The sequence below is a fragment of the Bos mutus genome, chromosome 5 (genome assembly GCF_027580195.1).
Source record: "Bos mutus isolate GX-2022 chromosome 5, NWIPB_WYAK_1.1, whole genome shotgun sequence".
Classification (NCBI taxonomy): domain Eukaryota; kingdom Metazoa; phylum Chordata; class Mammalia; order Artiodactyla; family Bovidae; genus Bos; species Bos mutus.
This window is the reverse complement of record NC_091621.1, coordinates 31,861,829-31,888,506: the sequence shown is the minus strand read 5'-3', so window position 1 is coordinate 31,888,506 and position 26,678 is coordinate 31,861,829. Positions and strand designations below refer to the sequence as shown.

General features: G+C 37.3%; 1 protein-coding gene across 3 annotated transcripts in view; it reads right to left on the bottom strand.

The window, feature by feature from the left end:
• LRRK2 (leucine rich repeat kinase 2) overlaps positions 1-26,678 on the bottom strand; it is a 210,429-nt gene that overhangs the window by 52,872 nt on the left and 130,879 nt on the right. For all 3 annotated transcript variants that reach the window (XM_070370619.1, XM_070370618.1, XM_070370620.1), the window contains 8 exons: positions 21,772-21,959; positions 20,743-20,897; positions 19,485-19,631; positions 19,155-19,346; positions 18,352-18,498; positions 14,806-14,906; positions 11,855-12,045; positions 2,066-2,226 (listed from right to left, as the gene is read on the bottom strand). In XM_070370619.1, the coding sequence (XP_070226720.1) occupies positions 2,066-2,226; positions 11,855-12,045; positions 14,806-14,906; positions 18,352-18,498; positions 19,155-19,346; positions 19,485-19,631; positions 20,743-20,897; positions 21,772-21,959 (1,282 nt within the window). The remainder of the gene's footprint in view (positions 1-2,065; positions 2,227-11,854; positions 12,046-14,805; positions 14,907-18,351; positions 18,499-19,154; positions 19,347-19,484; positions 19,632-20,742; positions 20,898-21,771; positions 21,960-26,678) is intronic.

Sequence of the window (26,678 nt, the reverse complement as noted above, 5' to 3'; positions counted from 1 at the left end):
ACAATCCCACACCCTGGTGCCTCTCTTGCCTTCCAAGATGATCCACACTCTGTCTGTGGAGTGTGTTTCTCTCTGAAAAAACCTTCTTTCACTTTAAAGAATAAAAAAATGCTACATTAAAATATAAGGTAAGAAAATGATGCTTGTGATTTCTGGAGACCATAATATGCCAGTATATGCATAATATGATATAAACGCAGAATGGATATGTCTCATTTTACATAATAACCTTGACTCATATTGTTTTACAGGGTCAAAAAGAGACACTACAAAATTTTTAAGTATTTAAGTGTTAACAATCAATAAACTATGAAGAAAGAAAAATGAAGTTCAGTAGTTAAAGGTTTAAACTCACATACCAATCAGAACCCTCCTACAGTGTTGGTGGAAATGTAAATGGTACAACCACTAGGTAGAAGAGTGTGGAGATTCATTAAAAATACTAAAAATAGAGCTACCATATGATTTACCAATTCCATTCCTATGCTTATATCTGGAGAAAATCATAATTTGAAGAGATACATGTACCCCAACATTCAGTGCAACACTATTTACAATAGCCAAGACATGGTATCAACCTAAATGTCCACTGATGGACAAATGGATAAAGAAGATGCAGTACATATATACAACGAAATATTACTCAGCAATAAAAAACAGAATGAAATATAGCCATTTGCAGCAACACCAGATGGACCTAGAGATTACCACACTAAGTCAAAGACAAATGTCATATCACTTATATGTGGAATCTAACTAAAAAAAAAAAACACAAATGAACTTATTTATTAAAAATAAGACAATAGAACTTATTTACAGATATCAAAAACAAACTCATGATTACCAAAGGGAAAACGTGGCAGGGAGGGTTAAAGCAGGAGCTTGGAATGAACATACACACACTACTATATGTAAAATAGATAACCAACAGGAACCTACAGTTTAGCACAGGGAACTCTACTCCAGTAAAATTAAAATTTTTTAAAACTTAAAAACATTTTAATTAAAATTTATATATGCTATGCTATGCTATGCTAAGTCACTTCAGTCGTGTCCGACTCTGTGCAACGCCATAGACGGCAGCCACCAGGCTCCCCCGTCCCTGGGGGGGATTCTCCAGGCAAGAACACTGGAGTGGGTTGCCATTTCCTTCTCCAACGCATGAAAGTGAAAAGTGAAAGCGAAGTCACTCAGTCATGTCTGACTCTTTGCGACCCCATGGACTGCAGCCTACCAGGCTCTTCCATCCATGGGATTTTCCAGGCAAAAGTACTGGAGTGGGGTGCCATCGCCTTCTCCGAATTTATATATATATATGTTAAAAAAAGAGCAAGAAAGTATGCTTGTATCAAGAAGAGTGCAACAAAGAACTCCAGCAGCACCAAAGTCCTTATCTGAAACTCTTGGAGCTACAATTATTTAGAGATTTTATACTTTTTAATATTTAAGAAAGTAATAATGCATATAACAAATTATACCAACATTCAGTGGGATCACAGCCAACACCCTATACTCAAACATGTTTCTATTTCTGCCATGAAACATACCCATTCACAGTGAGTATGAGAAATAAAGATCGTAATGAGAGTCAATTCCATTAGGCCAAATTTCACCATGAAATCAGTTATTTAAAAAAATCTTTGGATTTTCAAAGTTATTTGGATTTCCTAGTTACAAAAAAAAAAAAAAAGGTTTGTGATCCTAATCTAGTTTGCCTCATTTTATGTAAGTGTTAACAGTAGCTAGATTAAAACTTTGTGCTTCCCTTACCACCTCTGTAGTAATTCAATGTTTTTAAGAAATCCAACTTTTAGAAACATAACTTGACATCAGACATACTCTATGTTTTATAATTTGACTTTTTCCCTAGAAAATTACATCAGTTGATTTTTTGCCCTACTGGATACAATAATCAAAATCACAAATATACTGGTCACGATTATAAATGAACATCTGTTCACAGTGTGATAGGCTACAGTGTTCTCTTGAGTCTCCTGAACTCACAACTGAGGGCAGTGGTTATCCATCCTGAAGAGGGAATTATCACACAATGCTTGTCACTTACCTGGAGTGCCCTCTGATGTTTTTATCCCCATTCTACAGCAGTACTGAGCAATCCCATAGTCCGCAATCTTGGCGATGATGGCAGCATTGGGATACAAGGTGAAAAGCAACACATTGTGGGGCTTCAAGTCACGGTATATAATCATGGCCGAATGGAGGTATCTGCCATAAAATGCACAGGAGATTTTATTAAAATGTGATTATATCATAATATATTTTGGCATTATTTTTTAAAATATACACATTCACTAGGAAAAGCATCAAAATTCTGTGCTGTTTTACCTTCAAAGTTAAAAGATACTATAGAAGGAAATCAAAATATGTAAGCCCTGTTTTACAAAATTTATGCATTTAAAACAAACTAAAAGACATGTTAAATTCTGATAAGTGATTTAAACTTTAAGGCACAACCACTTTAAGCAGAACATGTATTTTTTTGAGACTTCTTTTCTGTATACTTTAATAATCTCTACAAGGAATTCTCAATTCCCTCAATATCAGGTAAATATTTTAATTGGTTTAAAATGAAAATACATTAAATAAGAATTGATAGTATTTTGTTATAACTCTCATTTATTTAACAATTTTAGAAGTTCTTCATAGCCTTTAAAATTCTATCTCTCCTTTGATATTTATTTTTTTCTGAATAAAATATTTCCTAATTTTTTGGAAAATGTTTTCTACTTTTTCAATAGTTAACAAATTAAAATAAAAGACTTTTTTGGCTATTTGTACTGTATCATTTGAAGATGCAATCTACTTTAAACCCAGATCTACTATGAATTACCAAAGAACAACTTGAATTGAGAGCTGGAATGAGTAAACCACTGTCTTAGGAAAGGTGATGTGGGGACTTTTAAAGTCTTTCCTTTTAGAAATTGATCCATTCAACCATTGGCAACCAGAGTTTGACATTCACTGTAGGTGAAGAATAAAAACTAGCTAATACAAAAAAACAAAACTAAGTTTTCCTCTCAACCAGATCTTGTCCATTTTAGAAACATGGCCAAAGAGCTATCACTAGTCCTAAAACTCTATTACCTTTCCTTACCCATCTAAAAAATTCAGATTTTTCCCCAGCTCTTTTTACCCTACCCCATGACATCAAATTTGCCATAGTTCTGCACATGACCTCACAACTATATTATGTCCTACCTTGAAATTACAATTTTTCACAGAACTACAAGGCTGTATATTGTCACCTTGCTTATTTAACTTATATACAGAGTACATTATGTGAAATGCCAGGCTGGATGAAGCACAAGCTGGAATCAAGATTGCTGGGAGAAATATCAATAACCTCAGATACACAGATGACACCACCCTTATGGCAGAAAGCAAAGAAGACCTAAAGAGTCTCTTGATGAAAGTGAAAGAGTAGAGTGAAAAAGTTGGCTTAAAACTCAACATTCAGAAAACTAAGATCATGGCATCCAGTCCCATCATTTCATGGCAAATAGAAGGGGAAACAATGACAGACTATTTTCTTGGGCTCCAAAATAATTGCAGATGGTGACTGTAGCCATGAAATTAAAAGATGCTTGCTCCTTGGAAGAAAAGCTATGACTAACCTAGACAGCATATAAAAAGCAGAGACATTACTTTACCAACAAAGGTCCATCTAGTCAAAGCAATGGTTTTTCCAGTAGTCATGTATGGATGTGAGAGTTGGACTACAAAGAAAGCTAAGCACCAAAGAATTGATGCTTTTGAACTGTGGTGTTGGAGAAGACTCTTGAGAGTCCCTTGGACTGCAAGGAGATCCAACCAGTCCAGCCTAAAGGAAATCGGTCCTGAATTGGAAGGACTGATGCTGAAGCTGAAACTCCAATACTTTGGCCAACTGATGCGAAGACCAACGTATTGGAAAAGACCCTGATGCTGGGAAAGATTGAAGGCAGGAGGAGAAGGGGACGACAAAGGATGAGATAGTTGGATGGCATCATCGACTCAACGGACATGAGTTTGAGCAAGCTCTGGGAGTTGGTGATGGACAGGGAAGCCTGGCGTATGCAGTCCATGGGGTCACAAAGAGTAGGATATGACTGAGTGACTGAATTGAACTGAAATTACATTTTTTCACAGAACTTGAGAGGTAAATTTAAATCCTTTGTTTGTGTCTTTTGGTATAGGCTCACTTTATATTAATAAATATTTGCTCCATTACTGAGTACTAATCACTGCTAGAGGGATTAGGAGCAGAGAGGCAGAAATATCCTGAACTTCCCATTGATTGATGACCTAGAATGTATGTATCATTTAACTTCATCAATAGAAGATTCCTTCTCTTCCAGGATGTAGTTAGAACATTTGACATTAGGCCTATTCCTTTCAGTAGACATATTTTTGGCTGAAAGTAAGAGAGATATACTAATGAAGCTGACCTTAACAATAAGTAATAGGCTTAAAAGAAAAATTTACTGAGGGCTTACTGAAAGGCCATTAGCTACTCTTATCCTGTTGAAGAGAAAAGCTGGGAGATTAAGAAGAAAAAAGTTAAAGCCAAGTCATACATTATTGAATAGCATCCAAATCCTTCCTATTGCATGCCTCTTTCAGAATATTTAAAGACTACAGACTCTCTCAAAACACTTTCCAAAGGTTAAAAAAATTAAACTTAATTTTAAATAATGTCAGTGGGAAGGAAAGATTATCTGGATTAGTTAAAATGTTCAATTATAGAATTTAATCTTAAAAGCATAGTTTTAATAGCTTTAAATAGCAGAATAACTTTCAAAACATAATAAGTACAGATGTTGCCTTAGTAAGAATAATTCAGCCATAATTATGTATTATATGACAATGATCATTTTCAAATATTTTATTAAAACAAACTGGCTAAACTCAATTTAGTTATTTTTAAATTGTGATTGTTATTAATGTTGCAAAGAAACTTCTTTGTAACTTACAGTAAACCTTATCTCACCCTAAAGAGAATTATTCTAAGAACAGAATATCTTCATTCATTTAACAAATATATATTGGGCACCTATGAGAGACAGTCCCTGGGGATATAAAGCCATCCTCGTCTCCCTGATCTTTAGGGCCACAATCGAGAGGGAGAGATGGGTATTCTAACAAGACTGCAAAAATGTGATACTTCCCTAGCATTTGGTACTACTTCCCTAGTAGTTCCAAAGCAGACTCTCCCACTAGACTATAAGTTTTTAACCTTGATAAGAGCAATATAATCTCTATCTTTCTTTTCCCTCTTCAGCAGCCAGTGTAAAGTCCTGTGTGGAGCAGAGTCAAAAAACATGTGTTAGCCAGGGCAACTCTTCATGGTACAGTCAGTCATCACGGTGAAGACAGTATGTGAACAAATTCCAGAGGAATATGAGTTTTGTAGGCGGACGATTTTTTTGACAAGACAGGAATGACAAATGCAAGCACAGACATGGATGCCAATGAGAAGTCAAGCCCTTCAGCATGGTTGGAATGAGGGCAATGGAATGAAAGGAGTCTGGAAAGGCAGGCAAGAGGCATACATAAAGAGTTCTGAGGCTATGACAGGAATTTAGATGTATTCTCCAGATAACCTGAAATTCTAAGGAGTTTGAAGAATACTTAAATTTTTATTTTGGAATGATATATCAGAAATATTCTGATAATTACCTATAAATATCAGACCAAGACAGCAGTAGTGGCATAAAAATAAATTAATCAAGGACCTTCTGGACAAAAGAGTATTTACTTTTGGGGGAGAGGGAATGGTCTGGATGTGACTACAAAAACCTTTGTTGCCAAATGGGATAAAAATAAAAAACAGATTTATGGTGAAACAAGAGAAAATAAATTCAAATTTTGAAAATATTGAAACACAAACTTATAGGAAATATAGGTTACTATACTTCAAAGGTTCAGTTCAATTCAGTTCAGTTGCTCAGTCATGTCCCACTCTTTGCGAGCCCATGGACTGCAGCATGCCAGGCCTCCCTGTGTATCACCAACTCCCAGAGCTTACTCAAACTCATGTCCATTGAGTCAGTGACGCTATCCAACCATCTATACTTTGTTGTTCCCTTCTCCTCCCACCTTCAATCTTTCCCAGCATCAGGGTCTTTTCCAATGAGTCAGCTCTTCGCATCAGGTGGCCGAAGAATTGGAGTTTCAGCTTCAACATCAGTCCTTCCAATGAATATTCAGGACCAATTTCTTTTAGGATGGACTGGTTGGATCTCCTTGCAGTCCAAGGGACTTCCATGAGTCTTCTCTAACACCACAGTTCCAAAGCATCAATTCTTCAGCGCTCAGCTTTCTTTATAGTCCAGCTCTCACATTCATACATGACTACTGGAAAAACTGTAGCCTTAACAAGACAGACTTTTGTTGGAAAAGTAATGTCTCTGCTTTTTAATATGCTGTCTAGGTTTGTCATAAGGCAAAAAGATAGGACACTGAAAGATGAACTCCCAGGTCAGTAGATGCCTAATATGCTACTGGAGATCAGTGGAGAAACAACACTAGAAAGAGTGAAGAGATGGAGCCAAAGCAAGAACAACACCCAATTGTGGATGTAACTGGTGATGGAAATAAAGTCTGATGCTGTAAGAGCAATATTGCATAGGAACCTGGAATGTTAGGTCCATGAATCAAGGCAAATTGGAAGTGGTCAAACAGGAGATGGCATGAGTGACCATCAACATTTTAGGAATCAGCAAACTGAAATGGAATGGAACGGGTGAATTTAACTCAGATGACCATTATATCTGCTACTGTGGGCAAGAATCCTTTAGAAGAAATGGAGTGGCTATCATAGTCAACAAAAGAGTCCAAAATGCAGTACTTGGATGCAGTCTCAAAAATGACAGAATGATCTCTGTTTGTTTCCAAGGCAAACCATTCAATATCACGGTAATCCAAGTCTATGCCCTGACCAGTAAGGCTGAAGAAGCTGAAGTTGAACGGTTCTATGAAGACCCACAAGATCTTCTAGAACTAACACCCAAAAAAGATGTCCTTTTCATTATAGGGGACTGGAATGCAAAAGTAAGAAGGCAAGAGATACCCGGAACAATAGGCAAATTTGGCCTTGGAGTACAAAATGAAGCAGGGCAAAGGCTAACACAATTTTGCCAAGAGAAAGCACTGGTCATAGCAAACACCATCTTCCAATAACACAAGAGAGGACTCTACACATCGACATCACCAGATGGTCAACACTGAAATCAGACTGATTATATTCTTTGCAAGCAAAGATGGAGAAGCTCTATACAGTCAGCAAAAACAAGACCAGGAGCTGACTGTGGCTCAGATCATGAACTCCTTATTGCCAAATTCAGACTTAAATTGAAGAAAGTGGGGGAAAACCACTAGACCATTCAGGTATGACCTAAATCAAATCCCTTATGATTATACAGTAGAAGTGAGAAATAGATTTACAGGACTAGATCGCACAGAGTACCTGATGAACTATGGATGGAGGTTCGTGACATTGAACAAGAGGCAGTGATCAAGACCATTCCCAAGAAAAAGAAATGCAAAAAAGCAAAATGGCTGTCTGGGGAGGCCTTACAAATAGCTGTGAAAAGACGAGAAGCAAAAGGCAAAGGAGAAAAGGAAAGATATATCCATTTGAATGCAGAGTTCCAAAGAATAGAAAGGAGAGATAAGAAAGCCTTCCTCAGTGATCAGTGCAAAGAAATAGAGGAAAACAATAGAATGGGAAAGACTAGAGATCTCTTCAAGAAAACTAGAGATACCAAAGGAACATTTCATGCAAAGACAGGCTCAATAAAGAAAAGAAATTGTATGGACCTAACAGAAGCAGAAGATATTAAGAACAGGTGGCAAGAATACACAGAAAACTGTGTATTGTTGACTCAGAAAGATCTTCTTGACTCAGATAATCATGATGGCATGATCACTCACCTATAACCAGATGTCCTAGAATGTGAAGTCAAGTGGGCCTTAGGAAGCATCACTATGAACAAAGCTAGTGAAGGTGATGGAATTCCAGTTGAGCTATTTCAAATCCTAAAAGATGATGCTGTGAAAGTGCTGCACTCAATATCTTCAAAGGTAGTTGAGGATTATAATAAAAAGCTCAAAGCAGCAGACAATTTAGAGATACAAGTTAATAGCTGAATACAGAATATGTAAAAGATATGCACAGGATAGAATATGTAACATGAAGAAAGTTCTTAGATGTCACTCTAAACAGCTCCATCATTTAAGGGGCTGCAAAATCATGTGACTTTATTGCCTATTTCTATCTCTGTAGTTATGACTCTATGCTAAAAGATATTTGGGAAGACAAACCCTAATGCTGAGTTTTTTAAATACACTTAGTGCTGGTAGAAGATTGTTAGCTATTAAAATCTATTAGCCTTTTATGGCACAGAACCCAGAAGGTACATTGGCATTATGCTGAAAACAAATCAGACAAATTAGAGGAAAATATGCTGAGATCATTTACTTTATCAGAAACTGCTGGACTTGTTATTTTAAGTAAGGTCTCTAAGAACCAAAGATCAAACTGCCAACATCCGCTGGCTCATCAAAAAAACAAGAGAGTTTCAGAAAATCATCTATTTTTGCTGCATTGACTACGCCAAAGCCTTTGACTGTGAGGATCACAACAAACTGGAAAATTCAAGAGATGGGAATACCAGACCACCTGACCTGCCTCCTGAGAAATCTGTATGCAGGTCAATAAGCAACATTTAGAACTGGACATGGAACAACAGACTGGTTCCAAATCAGAAAAGAAGTACATCAAGCCTGTATATTGTTACCATGCTTATTTAACTTCTATGCAGAGTACATCATGAGAAATGAATCATGCTGGATGAAGCACAAGCTGGAATCAAGAATGCTGGAAGAAATATCAACAACCTCAGGTATGCAGATGACACCACACTTATAGCAGAAAGCAAAGAAGAACTAAAGAGCCTCTTAATGAAAGTGAAAGAGTAGAGTGAAAAAGTTGGCTTGAAACTCAACATTTAGAAAACTAAAATCATAGCATCCAGTCCCATCACTTCATGGCAAACAGAAGGGGAAACAATGGAAACGATGAGCAACTTTATTTCTTTTGGGCTCCAAAATCACTGCAGATGGTGACTGCAGCCATGAAATTAAAAGATGCTTGTTCCTTGAAAGAAAAGCTATGACCAACCTAATCAGCGTATAAAAAGCAGAGACGTTACTTTGCCAAAAAAGGTCCATCTCATCAAAGCTATGGTTTCTCCAATAGTCATGTATGGATGTGTGAGTTGGACTATTTAACAAAGCTGAGCATTGAAGAATTGATGCTTTTGAACTGTGGTACTGGAGAAGACTCTTAAGAGCTCCTTGGACTGCAAGGAGATCCAACCAGTCAATAAATGAAATCGGTCCTGAATATTCATTGGAAGGACTGATGCTAAAGCTGAAACTCCAATACTTTGGCCAACTGATGTGAAGAACCAACTTATTGGAAAAGACCCTGATGCTGGGAAAGATTTAAGGCAGGAGGAGAAGGGGACGACAGAGGATGAGATGGTTGGATGGCATCACCAATGCGATGGACATGAGTTTGAGGGCTCTGGGAGTTGGTGATGGACAGGGAAGCCTGGTGTGCTGCAGTCCATGAGGTGGCAAAGAGTCAGACATGACTGAGTGACTGAACTGAAGAACCAGATAAAGTTATATGAAAGATGAGATCTTTCAAACAGTGATGAATTTTTTTAAAAATCAATTATTCATTTTACAAATAAGTACTTTGGGAGAATCATGTAGATGATTTGGGAAAAAATCAGGACCTGGAGTAAGTTAAATTAAGGAAAATGACCAATACAGGTTTTGAAATAGATAAGACATAGTTACACTTTTCCTAGATTAATTTAGTACAAGGTTCCCCCTGGTGTTCAAAAGTAGATACAGCAACCCAGATCAAAATCTGCTTTTATGTTTGGAGGGCTTCCCTAGTGGCTCAAAGGGTAAAGAATCTGCCTGCAATGCGGGAGACCAGGGTTTAGTCCTTGGGTTGGGAAAATCTCCTGGAGAAGGAAATGGCAAACCACTTCAGAATTTTTGCCTGGAGAACCCCAAGGACAGAGGAGCCTGTCGAGTTACAGTCCACGGGGTTGCAAGGAGTCAGACACAACTGAGCCACAAACACATTTTTGGTAGCTCTGACAGTAAAGAATTTTCCTGCAGTGTGAGAGACCCAGGTTTGATCACTGGGTTGGGAAGATCCCCTGGATAAAGGAATGGCTAGCCACTCCAGTATTCTTGCCAGGAGAACTCCATGGACAGAGGAGTCTGGCGGGCTACAGTCCATGGGGTCACAAAGAGTAGGACACAACTGAGTGACTTTCACTTATCTTATAATAATCTGTTTTTCAATAGCTTCTGGGATTTTCAGGAAAGGAAATCTACTTATTTTATTCTCCTATTATACTCCTTATACAGTGTTAATAGTTAAATCCCACATATCAGCAGTTTAGTTTTATTTATTTATGAGCAGTGTTTGTTTTCCTTACCATCCATTCCATTTAAGTTTTCTGGATACTGCTCAAAAGGAGCAGACACTATTTAAGAAGTGAAGGAAGAGAAGGAAATTTGCATCCACTCTGAGGCTACTACACTCCAGGCAGTCTTTCCCTCCTCTTTCCCGGCTCTCTCCTCAACGCCAACACATATATTGAGGATGTGGTATTCTTGGCGCTACAGTACAACTGTGAACAACCTGAAAAGTCCTTATGTCATGGCACTTAGATTGTGGTGGCATAGACAGACAATAAAACTTTTTAAATGAAAATATAAAGAATACTAGGCAGTGATAATTGCTACAGGTGCCCGAGAGACATGAGGTAGTCAGGGACTTCCATTCTGAGGAATGTGAGTGAAATAAGTGAGTCAAGAGGCTATCTGCAGGTTAGACATTTCTGGCTGAGAGAAGAGGGGGTACACAGCCCCTGGTATATTCCAGAAACCTCAGGAGGGGTGTGGCTGAGCACGGTGACCAGAGAGTGTGGTGGGAGAGGTTTGATAACAGGAGAAAGACATGATCCAGCTTCCATATTAAAACAATCAGTCTGGCAGCCATGAGAAGGATGACTCCAAGCTGACTGGAGTTGGGAAGGGGTGGAGAAGGGGGGAATCAAGACTTTAATTTGGGATGTCTTCAATTATTACAGACAAACTCGGGACACTATACATTAAGTATTAGACACAGTGTAAAGACTGCAAAAAACAGAATCAGAGATTTAAAATACAAAAAACAGAGAATTAGAGAAATAAAATCAAAGGAAAGTAAGTACATTAAGCAGTGATTTATTCCAGTCTCTATCTCCAAAGGCCATAGTCTTATCTCTCTGCTGTGGTGCCTCTCCAAGGCTCTGTCTGGGTACCATCCAGCTGCAGGGCTGGTGTACCTCGGAGACACACCATGGTCTTTCAGGACAACCCAACTTAAATAACTCGTCCCTTTCAGAAATCTGACTTCATCTCTCCTCATCAGAATTATCCATGATAACTGAAACTTTCCTTGATACTTTGAAGCCTCACCTACATGTTTTTAGGGGAGGGAGGTCAATGCCTGATTAAGATCATGGGCTCTGGAGCAGGACTTCCGGATTCAAACTCTACTTCTGTTAGCTATGAGGGGGGCATGCTTTTCTTACTCTTATTTTATGAAATTACAAAATCTGAACAGGGAAATGGTAGTTTTACACTCAAATAGTTTGTGAAATATTACCAGGACACATTGTTACAGGGAAGCGCTGTCCTCAAAGTCTGAGAGCAAGTTTGGGCTCATATGTATTATGCACTGAATAGAAAACAGCATGACCTAATCAATTACCTCAAGCCATCGGCCACATGTAGCACGATTCTGTGCTGCAGCGTTCTGGTAAGACTGGTTTTGTCTTGCTGAAGCAGGCGGTCCAGGGAACCCTTGGAGGCTAATTCCATCACCAACATTCGAGGACGAATCCCAGCTGCCAGCAAAGATATTAAGCTGGGATGGTGGAGGTGGCAGAGCACCACCAGCTCCTGCAAAGTCAAAAATCATTTAAGAGTAAATAGACCATCACTTCTTACCCAAATACCTCCTTCCATAAGTCCATCAACACTTGGAGAACAGTTTTCCCTGAGTTACCGGATTACAGCAAACTATCCATTTCTTCTTTGAGCTTATTTATATTTTCCACGTTTTCAGAATTAAACCACTGGTTTTGCAACTACACTGTGAATTAAACATTTAAGTTCTCCTTTTCTGTTTGCTTTGCTTTATCAGAACATTTAATGCTGGGACAATACATACACTGTGGCAACATTAATAGTTCATGTCAGTCTTACCTACTGAATCTTCCTTAGCCATAGATTCCTGAGCAGCCACTACTGATCAACTGCACTTGGCGTCTGAGGAACCGCCTGCCTATTATCTCTGGTTTGATGACTAGAAAGTTTTACAGAGAAGAGTATCTATGTCTACAGAAATATCTGGCATTGCCCCCCATCAAAACTCTCTGTTGACTTCCTGTTACTTTTAGATTGAGATCCCACGCACTTACACAGCCTTCATGGCCTGACCTGATCTCTCAAACCTCATCTCCTTTCCCTTTCCTCCTTGTTCACACCTGTGTTATTAGATCCCCGAAAGCCCAATCCCAGCATACACCCAGCTCCTTCCTTTCAGCCTCAGGGTATTTGCCCTTGCTGATACCTCTGCCTAGAAATCTCTTCAATCTTCACATAGCTAAAGTTTTCTTGCCATTCAGACCTTAGCTTAAAACTCTTACTTCCTCAGAGTGATCGGCCCTGGTAATCTCTCTAATCCAAGAAGTTAGCTAGAACAGAGAGGTCTCTATCCTGATTCTAGGCCATATCACATGAGACTTTATAATCTCTTTCATGATATGGTTGTTTTTGAATTCTATACACATATTATTCTGTATATTTCACTCTACTCTGAAACTATATTTACTTGAAATTTATAGCTTCTGTGGTATTAAATTAATTCATGTTTTAAACTATGGTTCAGCAGCAGCTCTGCTTCTTAACAACTGGCTTCAAAGATGGGGAGTATCAGTGCCAACTGCATTTATCAGGAAACTGAAGTATGAAGAATTCTGCAAGCTGAAGAATAAAGGCTCAGTGCCCTAAGAGGAGATTTTTAAGAACACAGGCTTCAAACTGCAATCATACCTCCAGAGAGGATAAAAATCTTTTTTTTTTTTTTTCCTTCTATGTCTGATTAGCTCAGTTGGCTAAAATTGATGAGAACAAGTCAATTTAGCTCTGTTTTCTTTCATAAGCACAGACAGAAGCCTAATCCAAATTTCCTATCCTAGAAAAACAGCTCACTGATTGCAGACAGCAAGGAGCAAAAGACTGTAACAGATCAGCCCTGATTCATAACCACAGGTAGAATGACCCTCAAAATGTAGCATTGAACACTGAAGTGTTTTTCTTTTTTTTTTTTAAAGAAACACATTACATATACCATTTTTCTATTTCTATTATTTCCTTGGTTCATCTAGCTGCCCATACACTAATCAGTCCAATATGCTTTTCTAGTGTTCTGATTTCCAACAAGGTTTCCTGAGCACGTTACTTAAAATTTGAAACATGTTGAAGACTAATGATCAAGACTGAAAAAGCAATTTATACAACAAACTGCCTACAGACAGAAAAGAGATTGTGCCCAGATTTGGTTCACTGACTTACAAAATATTATATACAAAATGTGTATTAATTTATTCCTAGAGCTACCGTGTAACTTTTGGTACTAATAATTAAAATTACTCCAGGACATTTTACACAGACATGAAATGTTTTCATTATTCAGAGTAATTAATATATTGCAACTGTACTTTTTGTTTACGTTAGTTATTTAGATTCAGATATAGGCACAATTTTTTTTAATAAATCAAGAAAAATAAGAATGAATAGACTCAAAAATACAGTTGGGTTCTGGTGTAAGATTGCAGAATCCACACTGGATTTTATCTATCTTCACTGTGTCTCTCTCACTCATCCCTACTGTTAGGAAAGACTCAGAAAAAAAGAAATAAATCCCCACCAGTATTCAAAACACGAAAGGGCAATGGAGTGACTACTCTTGGTTATGCATTCAATCAAATTTCATTCTTCCTAAGAGTATCCTGGACTTTTGCTGTGGTACCCAACCCTCACCTAAACAGCTGATGAACTTTAAGAGGAACTGATTCCAATCAGTTTAAGGGGAACTGATTCCAATCAGTCCATCATGGACCCTATGTTGCAGTCCATAGGGTCGCAAAGAGTCGGATACGACTGACTGACTGAACTGAACTGACTCCAATCCCAGCTTCAGGGAAAAAGGGGAATTAAAAAAAAAATACCCTGCTCATTACCACAGTGATTGGTTCAACAACACAGGCCTATGCCAGTCAGCAACAGCACTGCCCTGAACATTGGTGCTTGCTGAAAAAAGAATATGTGACTTAACTGAGTCCAGGAGAAGTTTTCAAATAGACTACTGTCGTATGGATTTTGGTTCCTTTGAACTGCAAAAATGCAAAAGAGGTGCCCTCTTTTCTTTTGGACTTGTGAAGCCTAGAACAAGAATTCTCAGAATACTGTCTTTTGTTTGTTTTTCAACAAGAGAAACAAAACAAACCTATTTCACTCCATAAGGAAAGGACAAAAGTGGGATTTTATAACAAAACTCAACTTTGAAAACACGGTCAATACAAGCAAGTGCCAAACAAGGGTTCCAGAATATTAACAATGTATTATTTAATGTAATAATATTGTTGCATTTCTTACTTGTCTTAACAGCCTAAGTGATGTATGTTTATTAAAAATCTTCACAGCCACTTCTTCTCCTTCATAGGCTGCTCGATAAACAGACCCAAAACTGCCGTCACCTTTCAAAAAGAAAGTACAAAGCACTTGGGTTAATCTGTGCAAGCAGAAAAACTCAATAAATTGTATCTTTTGTAATTATATTTGTTTTGAAGAGAAATCTGACCCATGAGTTTCACTACATCAAGTCTTCTTTAATGCTTGCTCTTCCTTCTTCTACTCCAGGAACCAAGATGCAACTAAAGGTTTTGTCTCTAGCCTTTCTGTCTTCCTTTTACACACTTCCTACTCAATTACCTCATACATTCCCTAACTTCATCTATCTCTGTATGCAGAGAATTTTCACATTTAAATCTATAGTCATAGCTACACCTGAACTCTACCCTATATTTACAGCTCTGTGTTGGAGATAAGCACTGGCGTGCTCTTCTGAATCTCAACTGCATTCCATCAAAAGTCCCATTATCTTTTCTCCAAAACAGTTTTTATCCTACCTTTCATACATCTGATAAAAACAAAATAAAACTCTCTTTGTGGTCATTCTGGAGTCAAAAACCAAAAAATTATCTCATGCCTCATAAGAGAATGTGCCTCATGACAGCCTCACAGCTGCCCAGCTCTACTGTGCTGCCTCTCTTATGCCCAAGCCTCCCTTCCCATTTCCACTACAATTGCACCCTCTTGGTACCTTCATGCTTTCTGCCTACACGTGGGGCCTCATGACTTCATTACCCCTAACTCATTCTCTCTCTCCTGAAAAATTAGCTCTGTAATTACATTTTGATTATGTCATTCTCTTGCTCAAAAACAAATCATTCTACATTGTCTACCAAATGAAATCCAAAATCAAGTTCATATTCATTTTGCAGCCCCAAGTTCCCTTTGTGGTTCTCCTCCTGGTTCTACTTCTTTCTACTCTCACTCTCTAGACTCTGGGCCAGTAGTTCTTCTCCTAGATTTGGCTTCACAGTACATCCAAAGAGCTTTTTGAACACAGGAAAGTCTGAATCTATCCTCAAAGATTCTGACCTAATCAATCCCAGGAGGTACCGTTCATCAGCTGGTAACAGCATAAACCACCAGGGTTGAGAACAACCGATCTAGCAAGCTGGAATAGTCAAAATTTCTTAAACATGCTTTCTATCTTCAGACCTCCATCTCCTTGTTATGCCATAATTTACAGAGCTCTTGTTTCTCCCTCAGCTCAACCCATTACTTCTCTGATTGTAAAATGTTTTTAGAATAATTTATCTGGTTTGTTTAGGTCAGTGGTTCTCAATCAGGGTGATGATGCTCCTGACCTCCAACCACCACCCTTGACAGTGTTTGCAAACATTTTTGGTTGTCACATCTGGGATGGGGTGAGATGATATTACTGACATCCAGTGGGTAGAGACCAAGGATACTCCTAAATACCATGCAATGCATAGGACACTCCCCCCAACAAAGAACTATCTAGTTCCGAATAGCAAAAGTTAAGAAACTCTGATCTAGACTGCTTTTTGTAAATAAACATAGAACTTATGAATTTATTGGAAATGGGGTCAGAGTATAAGGAGTACTCATAAACATTCTCCTATCTCCGTGAAGTGTGTGTGAAGTGAAAGTCACTCAGTCATGTCTGACTCTTTGCAACCCCATGGACTGTAGCCCACCAGGCTCCTCTGTCCATGGAATTCTCCAGGCAAGAATACTGGAGTGGGGAGCCATCCCTTTCTCCAAGGGATCTTCCCAACCCAGGGATCGAACCCAAGTCTCCTGCATTACAGGCGGATTCTTTACTGTCTGAGCCCCTGGGGCCCCACCTATCTGCTAAATAAAAGCGTATAAAACATAGGTGCTTTTGAAGGTAGTCAAAAGGTACAAACTTCCAGTTATAAGGTAAATAAATACTAGGTATGTAATGTATAATATGATTACTATAGTTAACAGTGCTATATAATATATATGGAAGTTGTTAAGAGAGTAAATCCTAAGAGTTCTCATCAGAACAAAATTTTTTTTTATTTTTATCTTTTATATATTAATATATGCAAGGATAGATGTTAATAAAGTTACTGTGGTAATCATTTCACCATATATGCAAGTGAGTTACTACACTGTACATCTTAAACTTATACAGTGCTATATGTCAATTACACCTCAATAAAATTGGGAAAAAACACAGGTGTTTCAAAAAATGAACTTTTTGAACACTTCTACATAACATTGTTCAAAATGTGTCCATTAATCCAACACACATCTTTTAGTGCAGTAAAGAGGTATATTTGGGAGAGCTGTATGTGATGGCTTGAGACTCTTTCAGAGAAAGAAAATAGTATGCCTCGTACTTGACTGTATCTTTCAAATCACAAGTCAAGTTTGGTGTTGGTTAAGATCTAAGATTCAGTGTTGATAATTCAGCATTTTGTGTTAACTTACTAGTACTAATTGGAGAAGGTGATGGCACCCCACTCCAGTACTCTTGCTTGGAAAATCCCATGGATGGAGGAGCCTGGTAGGCTGCAGTCCATGGGGTCACGAAGAGTCGGACACAACTGAGCGACTTCCCTTTCACTTTTCACTTTCATGCATTGGAGAAGGAAATGGCAACCCACTCCAGTGTTCTTGCCTGGAGAATCCCAGGGACGGGGGAGCCTGGTGGGCTGCCATCTATGGGGTCGCGCAGAGTTGGACACGACTGAAGTGACTTAGCGGCAGCAGCAACTAGTACTAATATATTCACTTCCAGAATTCTAAGGTATTTAAAATCATCCTAAATTTTCCAATGTAAAAAATAAAGGTAAAAAGGAGTTTATTTACTCCTACATGTCATATCCCAAATTTTAGACTTGGTTTATTAATAATATTAATATTCTGGCATATATTTTAATCATCCTCTCTGTGAAAGTTTAATTAAAATTAAATGTAAATACTCATAACAGCAACAAATATTCCACAAAGTAAAGTCAGAATTGTCTTTAAATACTTTACATTAAATAAATTTAATACTCTTCTCAGTTCCCAAGGACTCTTGGGAATGTTTAGAACTTGAGTACATCAGCAATCTAATACTTTTGAATTTTTAAACCCAAATTGGTTTTTGTGACTATTTTAATGAAAATTTATGATTGTTATATAGAATAACATAACTGCCACTATCACTACATAGAGGTGTTCCTCCTTTATTTCTTTTTGCAACTGGAAAATGGCTGAATTACTCCTCTGAAAATTTCCTAACTGCCTTCCCTATCACTGACAATCGAACAGTTAAAACAAATGCAAGGACGTGTTTCATAAAACCTGTGCTTCCACAGAGGTGGAAACCTAGAGTACAAATGTGTGTGAGCAAAGCAAATTCCAGATTTGTAACACATTACTTTAAAATATATTATCCCAAAGGAAAAACATTACAAAAATATATGAAGACACTAAAAACTATGACAATTTAATTATATGTGAATATTTGCTAGATTATAAATAAAAACCGTACCCTAATTTTTATTCTCAAACCAACAAAACAGTTACCTAAGAGAAACTCTGGAGCTTGTTCAAATTCCAGTTCATCATTATTCAACATAATATTTCTAGGCAGATCAGCCAAAATCAAATCAGGAGCAATCTGAGATATTGGAATTGTGAGCCTTGGTTGATCTGGATTTACTAGGAGGTCTCCTGAGAAGTACATAAAACATTTTTTTAAAAGATAAACCTTTAAGATTGTACATAAATTTGTCCTTTTGATTTACAGAAATAATCACATATTGTCTATGCTTTCCAATCACTCTTAGGTTCACTTTCCAATCTTATTTTTCTCTAGAAAATTTGAGAATGTTTTAAAAGTTGAGTTACTCTCTATTTGGAAGTTTAAGAACTCATTCCTAGGTTCACTTACTAGAAAGTAGAACTCAGAACTGCCCAGGCTATTTATATATGCCTAGGAAATTATATATTCTTTACTTTCACAACATTCATGGAACACAGCATATGGCTGACATTACTAAGTTACTTCCATGTATCATCTATTTCAATCTTCATAACAATTGTATGGCATAGTTTTGGTTAGTAATCTCACTTCACAGATGACATAACATTGCCCAGGAGCCAGTATTCAAACTCTCACACCAACATTTTTTCTGAATCTAGAGTATAAGATCTCACTGGCAATAAATATATTTTTCTGAACTGTTAACTATAATTGAATGTAGTATCCTCTAACTTATCCCTTATAAATAAGAGCAATCAATTTGTACATTTATTTCAAAACTCACTTCACAAATATTGAAAGGATCACTTAAAAACACTTGTAAGTTGTGTCAACACATACATACCTTCTTCTGCTTTCTTCATCAAGTGGTCAAGCAATATTTTTTGATGCTCTTCACCATCATTAAAACTATATAATGCCCATTTCTTCAGCAGAGTTTCTCCTTCACCACAAATATCAATCTCCAATAATCCAGGAAACCACTCTTCCATGAGAGAATCAATGTGGTCCACAACTTGGCCCAAAAGAATACAGCCTATGTCATCCAAAGAGAACTTGATTAACATCCCAGCTGAACCTTATCCTGTCACAAACTGAAAAGAAGAACTAGAGACTTTTTAAAAACTTTAGATTTCTTTAGTGGTACAGTTCAGTTTTGAATTAATTTCCTTACCTTTTCTACAAGAGGGAACTGTAATTTTTAAGAAACTCTCTGGGTGATGATCTAAAACTTCAGATCCTACCAAGCAGTAAGCTTCAGGAGACCAATTCAAGTAGATGCCTTGCCGCCAATACATCCTGTTTGGGCGAAGTGCTCGTTCTGAAAGAAATTTCAGTTCAGTTCAGTCGCTCAGTCGTGTCCGACTCTTTGCGACCCCATGAAAGAAATTTAAATGAACCCAAATATAGCTATTAGTTATTTGTTGTTGCATAAACTGTAGGGGAAAAAAAAATCACTGCACATATTACAAGTGACAGTAACAGAGATGTATTTGTTTTGAAGGAAAGTACTGGAATTGTTAATGATATATTATCTGTTAAATATAATATTAAATATTTTATCCTCAATTTTGAAATGAAATAAACAAATGCCCAGTAGATTACCTAAGACAGATTTCAGGTTCATGGTGTGAAGCAGTTTAACATATGTAATAGATGAAAAAGAGAATCATAAACAGATTCCCATAACTTTTAAAAAGAGGTTGGTGGTAATGCTAAAACCAACACTTTGATGTGAGGTAACTATCTATATGTTGATTAACTGCAAGCAAGATAAGGTTTATTTCAGAATACAGTACCATCTACATAAAGCTGATTTTAAGCACAAAACAGAAAAATTATATTTTCCCCCTCGGAGCATTAGGATCTCTCTTTCTTCCAGGAGGAAGAGCTAGCATTGTAATTTATAATTACAGCATGATAAAGTCTTTATTCTTTTTTGTAAACCCCTCAGGGACCATGCAGCAGAATAGAGCTATTGTAGTCCCCACAGAGAATGGTTAGGACCTGTTACTCTATTAAACAAAACTCCCTGACTGAAGGGGTGGTCATTTCTAGCTTTTATTTCTCCACACATGCATGTGCATTTGTGTGTATGTGTAGGGAGATAGGTGTTTTTACGCCAATGACTCTGTAATTTCATCTTTTAAAATTGCTGCTTCTAGTCTGCTTTGGTTTGCAAAGCAAGATATTCATACACATCGTAAATGTGTCTAAAATAAGTACACATGGACTTTGAGGAATTTTATTCTTAACAAATTTCATGAATTTATCCGTGTATATTTTTATATTGGCCATGCTCAGGTCTTTTGAGCTTATTTCCTGATTTTCAGCTGCATTATAAACCAGTAAACTCTAGGAAAATGACATATTAATTTTAATACGCTTTCTAACTATCTTCTCCAAATATTAATTCTTCATTAAATACATACCTCTTCCTGAAAGCATGTAAGGTGAAATTTCAAGCAACCGATTGATTAATCTCGACCAAAAGCCCATTGGAAAATAAGGCATTTCATACAGTCGAATGATAATTTCAGAGTTCTCACAATGGGGAAGCTCTATTACAGGCCTGTGGTCAGACAAACTAAAGATAAAAGCACAGTATCATTATATAGCTTCAGAAAATGCCCAACCATTTTGACCAGAGTGCTTTACTACTTGAAATCAATGAACTGATGATGATAAATATTCTAAGCAATTTTATCTTTTAGTAATGTTATTTTGCTACATACTCTTCCTACTTCAAAATTTAATGGTTAATCAATTCAAATCATGCTCAGATATAGTGATATATAAAAATTTTTCAGTAATCCTGTTTACATTATAAATAAATTATTATAGTTAGTTATGTATAAAAAGTAAAGGGATTATATAAAACTTCAAAAAATGCATGGCCTAGAATCAAGTGTATATCTCTGTTTAGAATTAGTTACCATCTATCAATCAGTGCAATTTTCACTTTTCAATGTCATTTACTTTATAACATTTCCCAGGTTTTATAAGGCAGTAAGAAAAATTTCTACAACACAGGGCTAGAATTTAGGCCTCCTTGTGTTGGCCATATCCTCTGAAAATTCAGTCATAAATTATTTAAAGACTGTTGAAAACTCACCATTTCTCCAGAATCTGCCTAATAATTCCTTCAATATCATATAAGGAACATACATACACACACAGCAACACACACACACACACACTCTAATCTCCACTATTAACCTTTCTTAAATAAACTGAGCATTGTCAAATCAAGTAATAATTATATAGATATAAAATCAGTCATTTACATCTTTAAAATGTCAAGTGTAGTTTTCATCAAAAGAAAATGTTATACTCCAGTACAAAGTTTACACAAGAAAAAAAAAATTAGTACATTCATCATAAACCAAAGTTACTTTCACAACTAAAAGAATATATGGTAAATTTCCATAGGGTAATTAAATTTTTAAGTTTTGGCTTACCTGCTTGGAACCAGTAAATACTCTTCTCCAATTGGCAAGGCAATCTGGAATTTTTCTAGGAGTTTAAAGTACTGTGCCATGTAGTTCTTTGGAAATCTCTTTTTCTTTGAAAGAAATTTTTCCACATCTCTACGTGAAATAATTCCCTTAGGATGTTTTGGAAAGCCTTCCACTTTCACTGTCAAAATCTGAAAGGTTTAAACTTATACATAATCACAGAATTCGTTTTCTGGGAAGTTCTGAATTTAAAGAATTTCCTTTGCTCAGTAAAAATGATCAAAACAATTCTAATGTTGTCAAGTACAACACAGGACCTAATTTCTCTACCTAGCAGCCACGTAAGCCTAGCATCTTTCACACACCCACTTACACACAGAAATTGTTAAAATAAGTGAGTGAATCCAGATCAGAAACGATGGAGATCCTCTGATACCCATGAACCACAAGCCTTCCCCAGTTCAATTAATACATCAGTCCTTTGCCCCACATGCTTCTTACAGTCTCATCAATGATATATTCTGGAGGAAATTATCTTCCAGGCTGTTCCCACCACAGATGTGCAACAGAAACGCTGCTTTACATTTGTACAACTGGAAGTGGGTCTCCATTAGTGGAAAGAGGGGCAGCTTAGTAAACCAAGTGATTCTCAAACAAGAAATCACTGAATTTCAGTGGACGCCATCAGTCTGAGTCATAGGTCAGGGATAAAGCTTGAGAATCTACTTTTTTAACAAGGAACTCTGAAGATTCTAATGTGTAGACCATAATTTGAGCTTTGATCATCATCACAGCAATTAAAAATATGAGTTGAGAAGAATTCAGGTTCAAATCCAAACTCTACTGCCAGTTGTATGACCTTGAGAAAGGTATTTAATTTCTTTATCCACAGTTTCCTTCTTTGTAAAATGAGAAATAAAAGTAACTCTTAGACTGCCATGAGAACAAAATAAGATAACATACATAAAACACGTAAAATACATATCACTATTTTTAGCAAATAGGAAGCCCTCACATTTTACCAATCCTATTTACCTATTCCTATTTATTTTACTTGGATAAACTAATTTTAAAAAGAGATTTGTGCTTAATTTTCTTTAGTAGATCTATAACATTTAAGGGATTCTTAAATAGAAACACGGGGAAGGAAATGGCAACCCACTCCAGTACTCTTGCCTGGAAACTCCCATGGACGGAGGAGCCTGGTAGGCTGCAGTCCATGGGGTTGCTAAGGGTCAGACACAACTGAGCAACTTCACTTTGACTTTTCATTTTCATGCATTGGAGAAGGAAATGGCAAACCCACGCCAGTGTTCTTGCCTGGAGAATCCCAGGGACGGGGAAGCCTGGTGGGCTGCCGTCTATGGGGTCGCACAGAGTCGGATATGACTGAAGCGATTTAGCAGCAGCAGTAGCAAATAGAAACAAACACTGTTTGTATTATTATCATCATGTGGTTGGGTAAAATACTGGATTGTAAAATTCTCAGGTCTGAGGACATGTCTTACTCAACTCTGTTTCTAATTTGTATGTATAATGTTATTGAATCAGTGAATAAATCATTAAACATAAAGCAATGTATAATGGGTCATTAAATAATTAAAACTATAATTTGAGACTTCTCCCATATTCTGTTCTTTATAGCCCAAACTGCTCTTAAAGTTTAGGTAGTGAGGAAAACTGCTGTTTTATTGTTTCTAAAGTTGCTAAGTCCCTGCTGGCCTGAGTCCTTTTGAAAGAGGTTCCCTACCATAGTTTGGCCTCAGGCCAAACTACAGGGAGGGAACACAGCCCCACCCTTCAGCAGAAAATTGTTTTAAAGATTTACTGAGCTTGGCATTGCCAACAAAAGAAGACCCAGTTTTCCCCACAGCCAGTCCCTCCCATCAGGAAGGTTGCACAAGCCTCTTAATCCTCATCCATCAGGGAGCAGACGGAATGAAAACCACAATCACAGGAAACTAACCAAAGTGATCACATGGACCACAACCTTGCCCAACTCAGTGAAACAATGAGCCATGCCGTGCGGGGAGACCCAAGACGGAAGGGTCATGGTGGAGAGTTCTGACAAAACATTCACTGGAGAAGGGAATGGCAAACGACTTCACCATTCTTGCCTTGAGAATCCCATTAACAGTATGAAAAGGCAAAAAGATATGACACTGACTGTGAATATTCCAGGTAGGTAGGTGTCCAATATGCTACTGGAGAAGAGCAGAGAAACAGCTCCAGAAGGAATGAAGAGTCTGAGCCAAATCAGAAACAAAGCCCCATTATGAATGAGTCTGGTGGTAAAAGTAAAGCCCGATGCTATAAAGAACAATATTGCACAGGAACCTGGAATGTTAGGTCCATGAATCAATGTAAATTGGAAGTGGTCAAAAAAGAGATGGCAAGAGTGAACATCAACATCTTAGAATCAGTGAAGTGAAATGGACTGGAATGGGCGAATTTAATTCAGATGACCATTATATCTACTACTGTGGCAAGAATCCTTTAGAAGAAATGGAGTAACCCTCATAGTAACAAAAGAGTCCAAAATGCAGTACTTTGGTACAATCTCAAAAACAACAGAATGATCTTTGTTTTGTTTCCAAGGCAAATCATTCAATATCACAGTAATCCAAGTCTATGCCCCAACCACTAATGCAAAAGAAGCTGAAATTGAATGGTTCTGTGAAGACATTCAAGACCTTCTAGAACTAACACCAAAAGAAGATGTCCTTTTCATTATAGGGGACTGGAATGCAAAAGTAGGAAGTCAAGAAACAGCTGGAGTAACAGGCAAAATTGGCCTTGGAGTACAAAATGAAGCAGGGCAAAGGCTAACAAGAGTTTTGCCAAGAGAACTCACTGATCAGAGCAAACACTCTCTTCCAACAATACAAGAGATGACTCTACACATGGACAACACCAGATGGTCAATACTAAAATCATTATATTGATTATAATATATTATAATATAATATATAAAAATGTTATATTATATATATATATAATATAATATATATAATATAATTTATATAAAAATATTATATATTATAATATATAAAAATCATATATATTGATTATATTCTTTGCAGCTGAAGATGGAGAAGTGCCATACAGTCAGCAAAAACAAGACCTCGAGCTAACTGTAGCTCAGATCATGAACTCCTAATGGCAAAATTCAGACTTAAATAGAAGAAAGTAGGAGAAACCACTAGGCCATTCAGGTATGACCTAAATCAAATCCCTTATGATTATACAGTGTAAGTGACAGGAAGATTCAAGGGATTAGATCTGACAGACAGAGTGCCTGAAGAACTATGAACTGAGGTTTGTAACATTGTAGAAGGCAGTGATGAAAACCATCCCCAAGAAAAAGCAATGCAAAAAGGCAAAATGGCTATCTGTGGAGGAATTACAAATAGCTGAGAAAAGAAGAGAAGCAAAAGGCAAAGGAGAAAAAGAAAGATATACCTATTTGAATGCAGAGTTCCAAAAGATAGCAAGGAGAGATAAGAAAGCCTTCCTAAGTGATCAATGCAAAGGAATAGAAGAAAACAATAGAACGGGAAAGACTAGATCTCTTCAAGAAAAATAGAGATACCAAGGGAACATTTCATACAAAGATGGGCACAATAAAGGACAGAAATGGTATGGACCAAACAGAAGCAGAAGTTAAGAAAAGGTCGAAAGAATACACAGAAGAACTAAACAAAAAGATCTTAATGACCCAGATAACCACAATGGTGTGATCACTCACCTAGAGCCAGACATCCTGGAGTGCAAAGTCAAGTGGGCCTTAGGAAGGACCACCATGAATAAAACTAGTGGAGGTGATAGAATTCCAGCTGAGCTATTTCAAATCCTAAAAGATGATGCTGTGAAAGTGCTGCACTCAGTATCCCAGCCAATGTGGAAAAATCAGCAGTAGCCACAGGACTAGAAAAGTTGTTTTCATTGCAATCCCAAAGAAAGGCAATGCCAAAGAATGTTCTACCTACCACACAATTACACTCACTTCACATATGAGCAAAGTAATGCTCAAAATTGTTCAAGCTAGGCTTCAACAGCATGTATACCAAGATCTTCCAGATGTTCCAGCTGAATTTAGAAAAGGTAGAGGAACCAGAGATCAAACGGCCAACATCCCTTGGATCATACAAAATGCTAGAAAATTCCAGAAGAACATCTACTTTTGTTTTATTGACTATGCTAAAGTCTTTTAGACAAAGGACAAGACTGTGTGGATCACAACAAACTGTGAAAAATTCTTCAAGAGATGGGAATACTGGACCACCTTACCTGCCTCCTGAGAAACCTGTATGCAGGTAAGAAGCAACAGTTAGAACCAAACATGGAACAACCCACTGGTTCCAAATTGGGAAAGGAGTACATCAAGGCTGTATATTGTCACCCTGCTTATTTAACTTATATGCAGAGTACATCATGCAAAATGCCAGGCTGGATAAAGCACAAGCTGGAATCAAGATTGCGGGGAGAAATATTCATATCCTCAGATATGCAGATGACAGCACCATTATGGCAGAAAGTGAAGAAGAATAAGAGCCTCTTGATGAGGTTGAAAGAAGAGAGTGAAAAAGGTGGCTTAAAACTCAACATTCAAAAAACTAAGATCATGTCACCCATTCCCATTACATCATGGGAAATAGATGGGGAAACAATGGAAACAGTGACAGACTTTATATTCTTGGGCTCCAAAATCACTGCAGATGGTGACTGCAGCCATAAAATTAAGAGAGTTGCTCCTTTGAAGAAAGCTATGATAAACCTAGATAGCATATTAAAAAGCAGACATCACTTTGCCAACAGAGGTTCTAGACGTCTAGTCAAAGCTATGGTTTTTCCAGTAGTCATGTATGGATGTGAGAGTTGGACTATTTAAGAAAGCTGAGTGCCGAAGA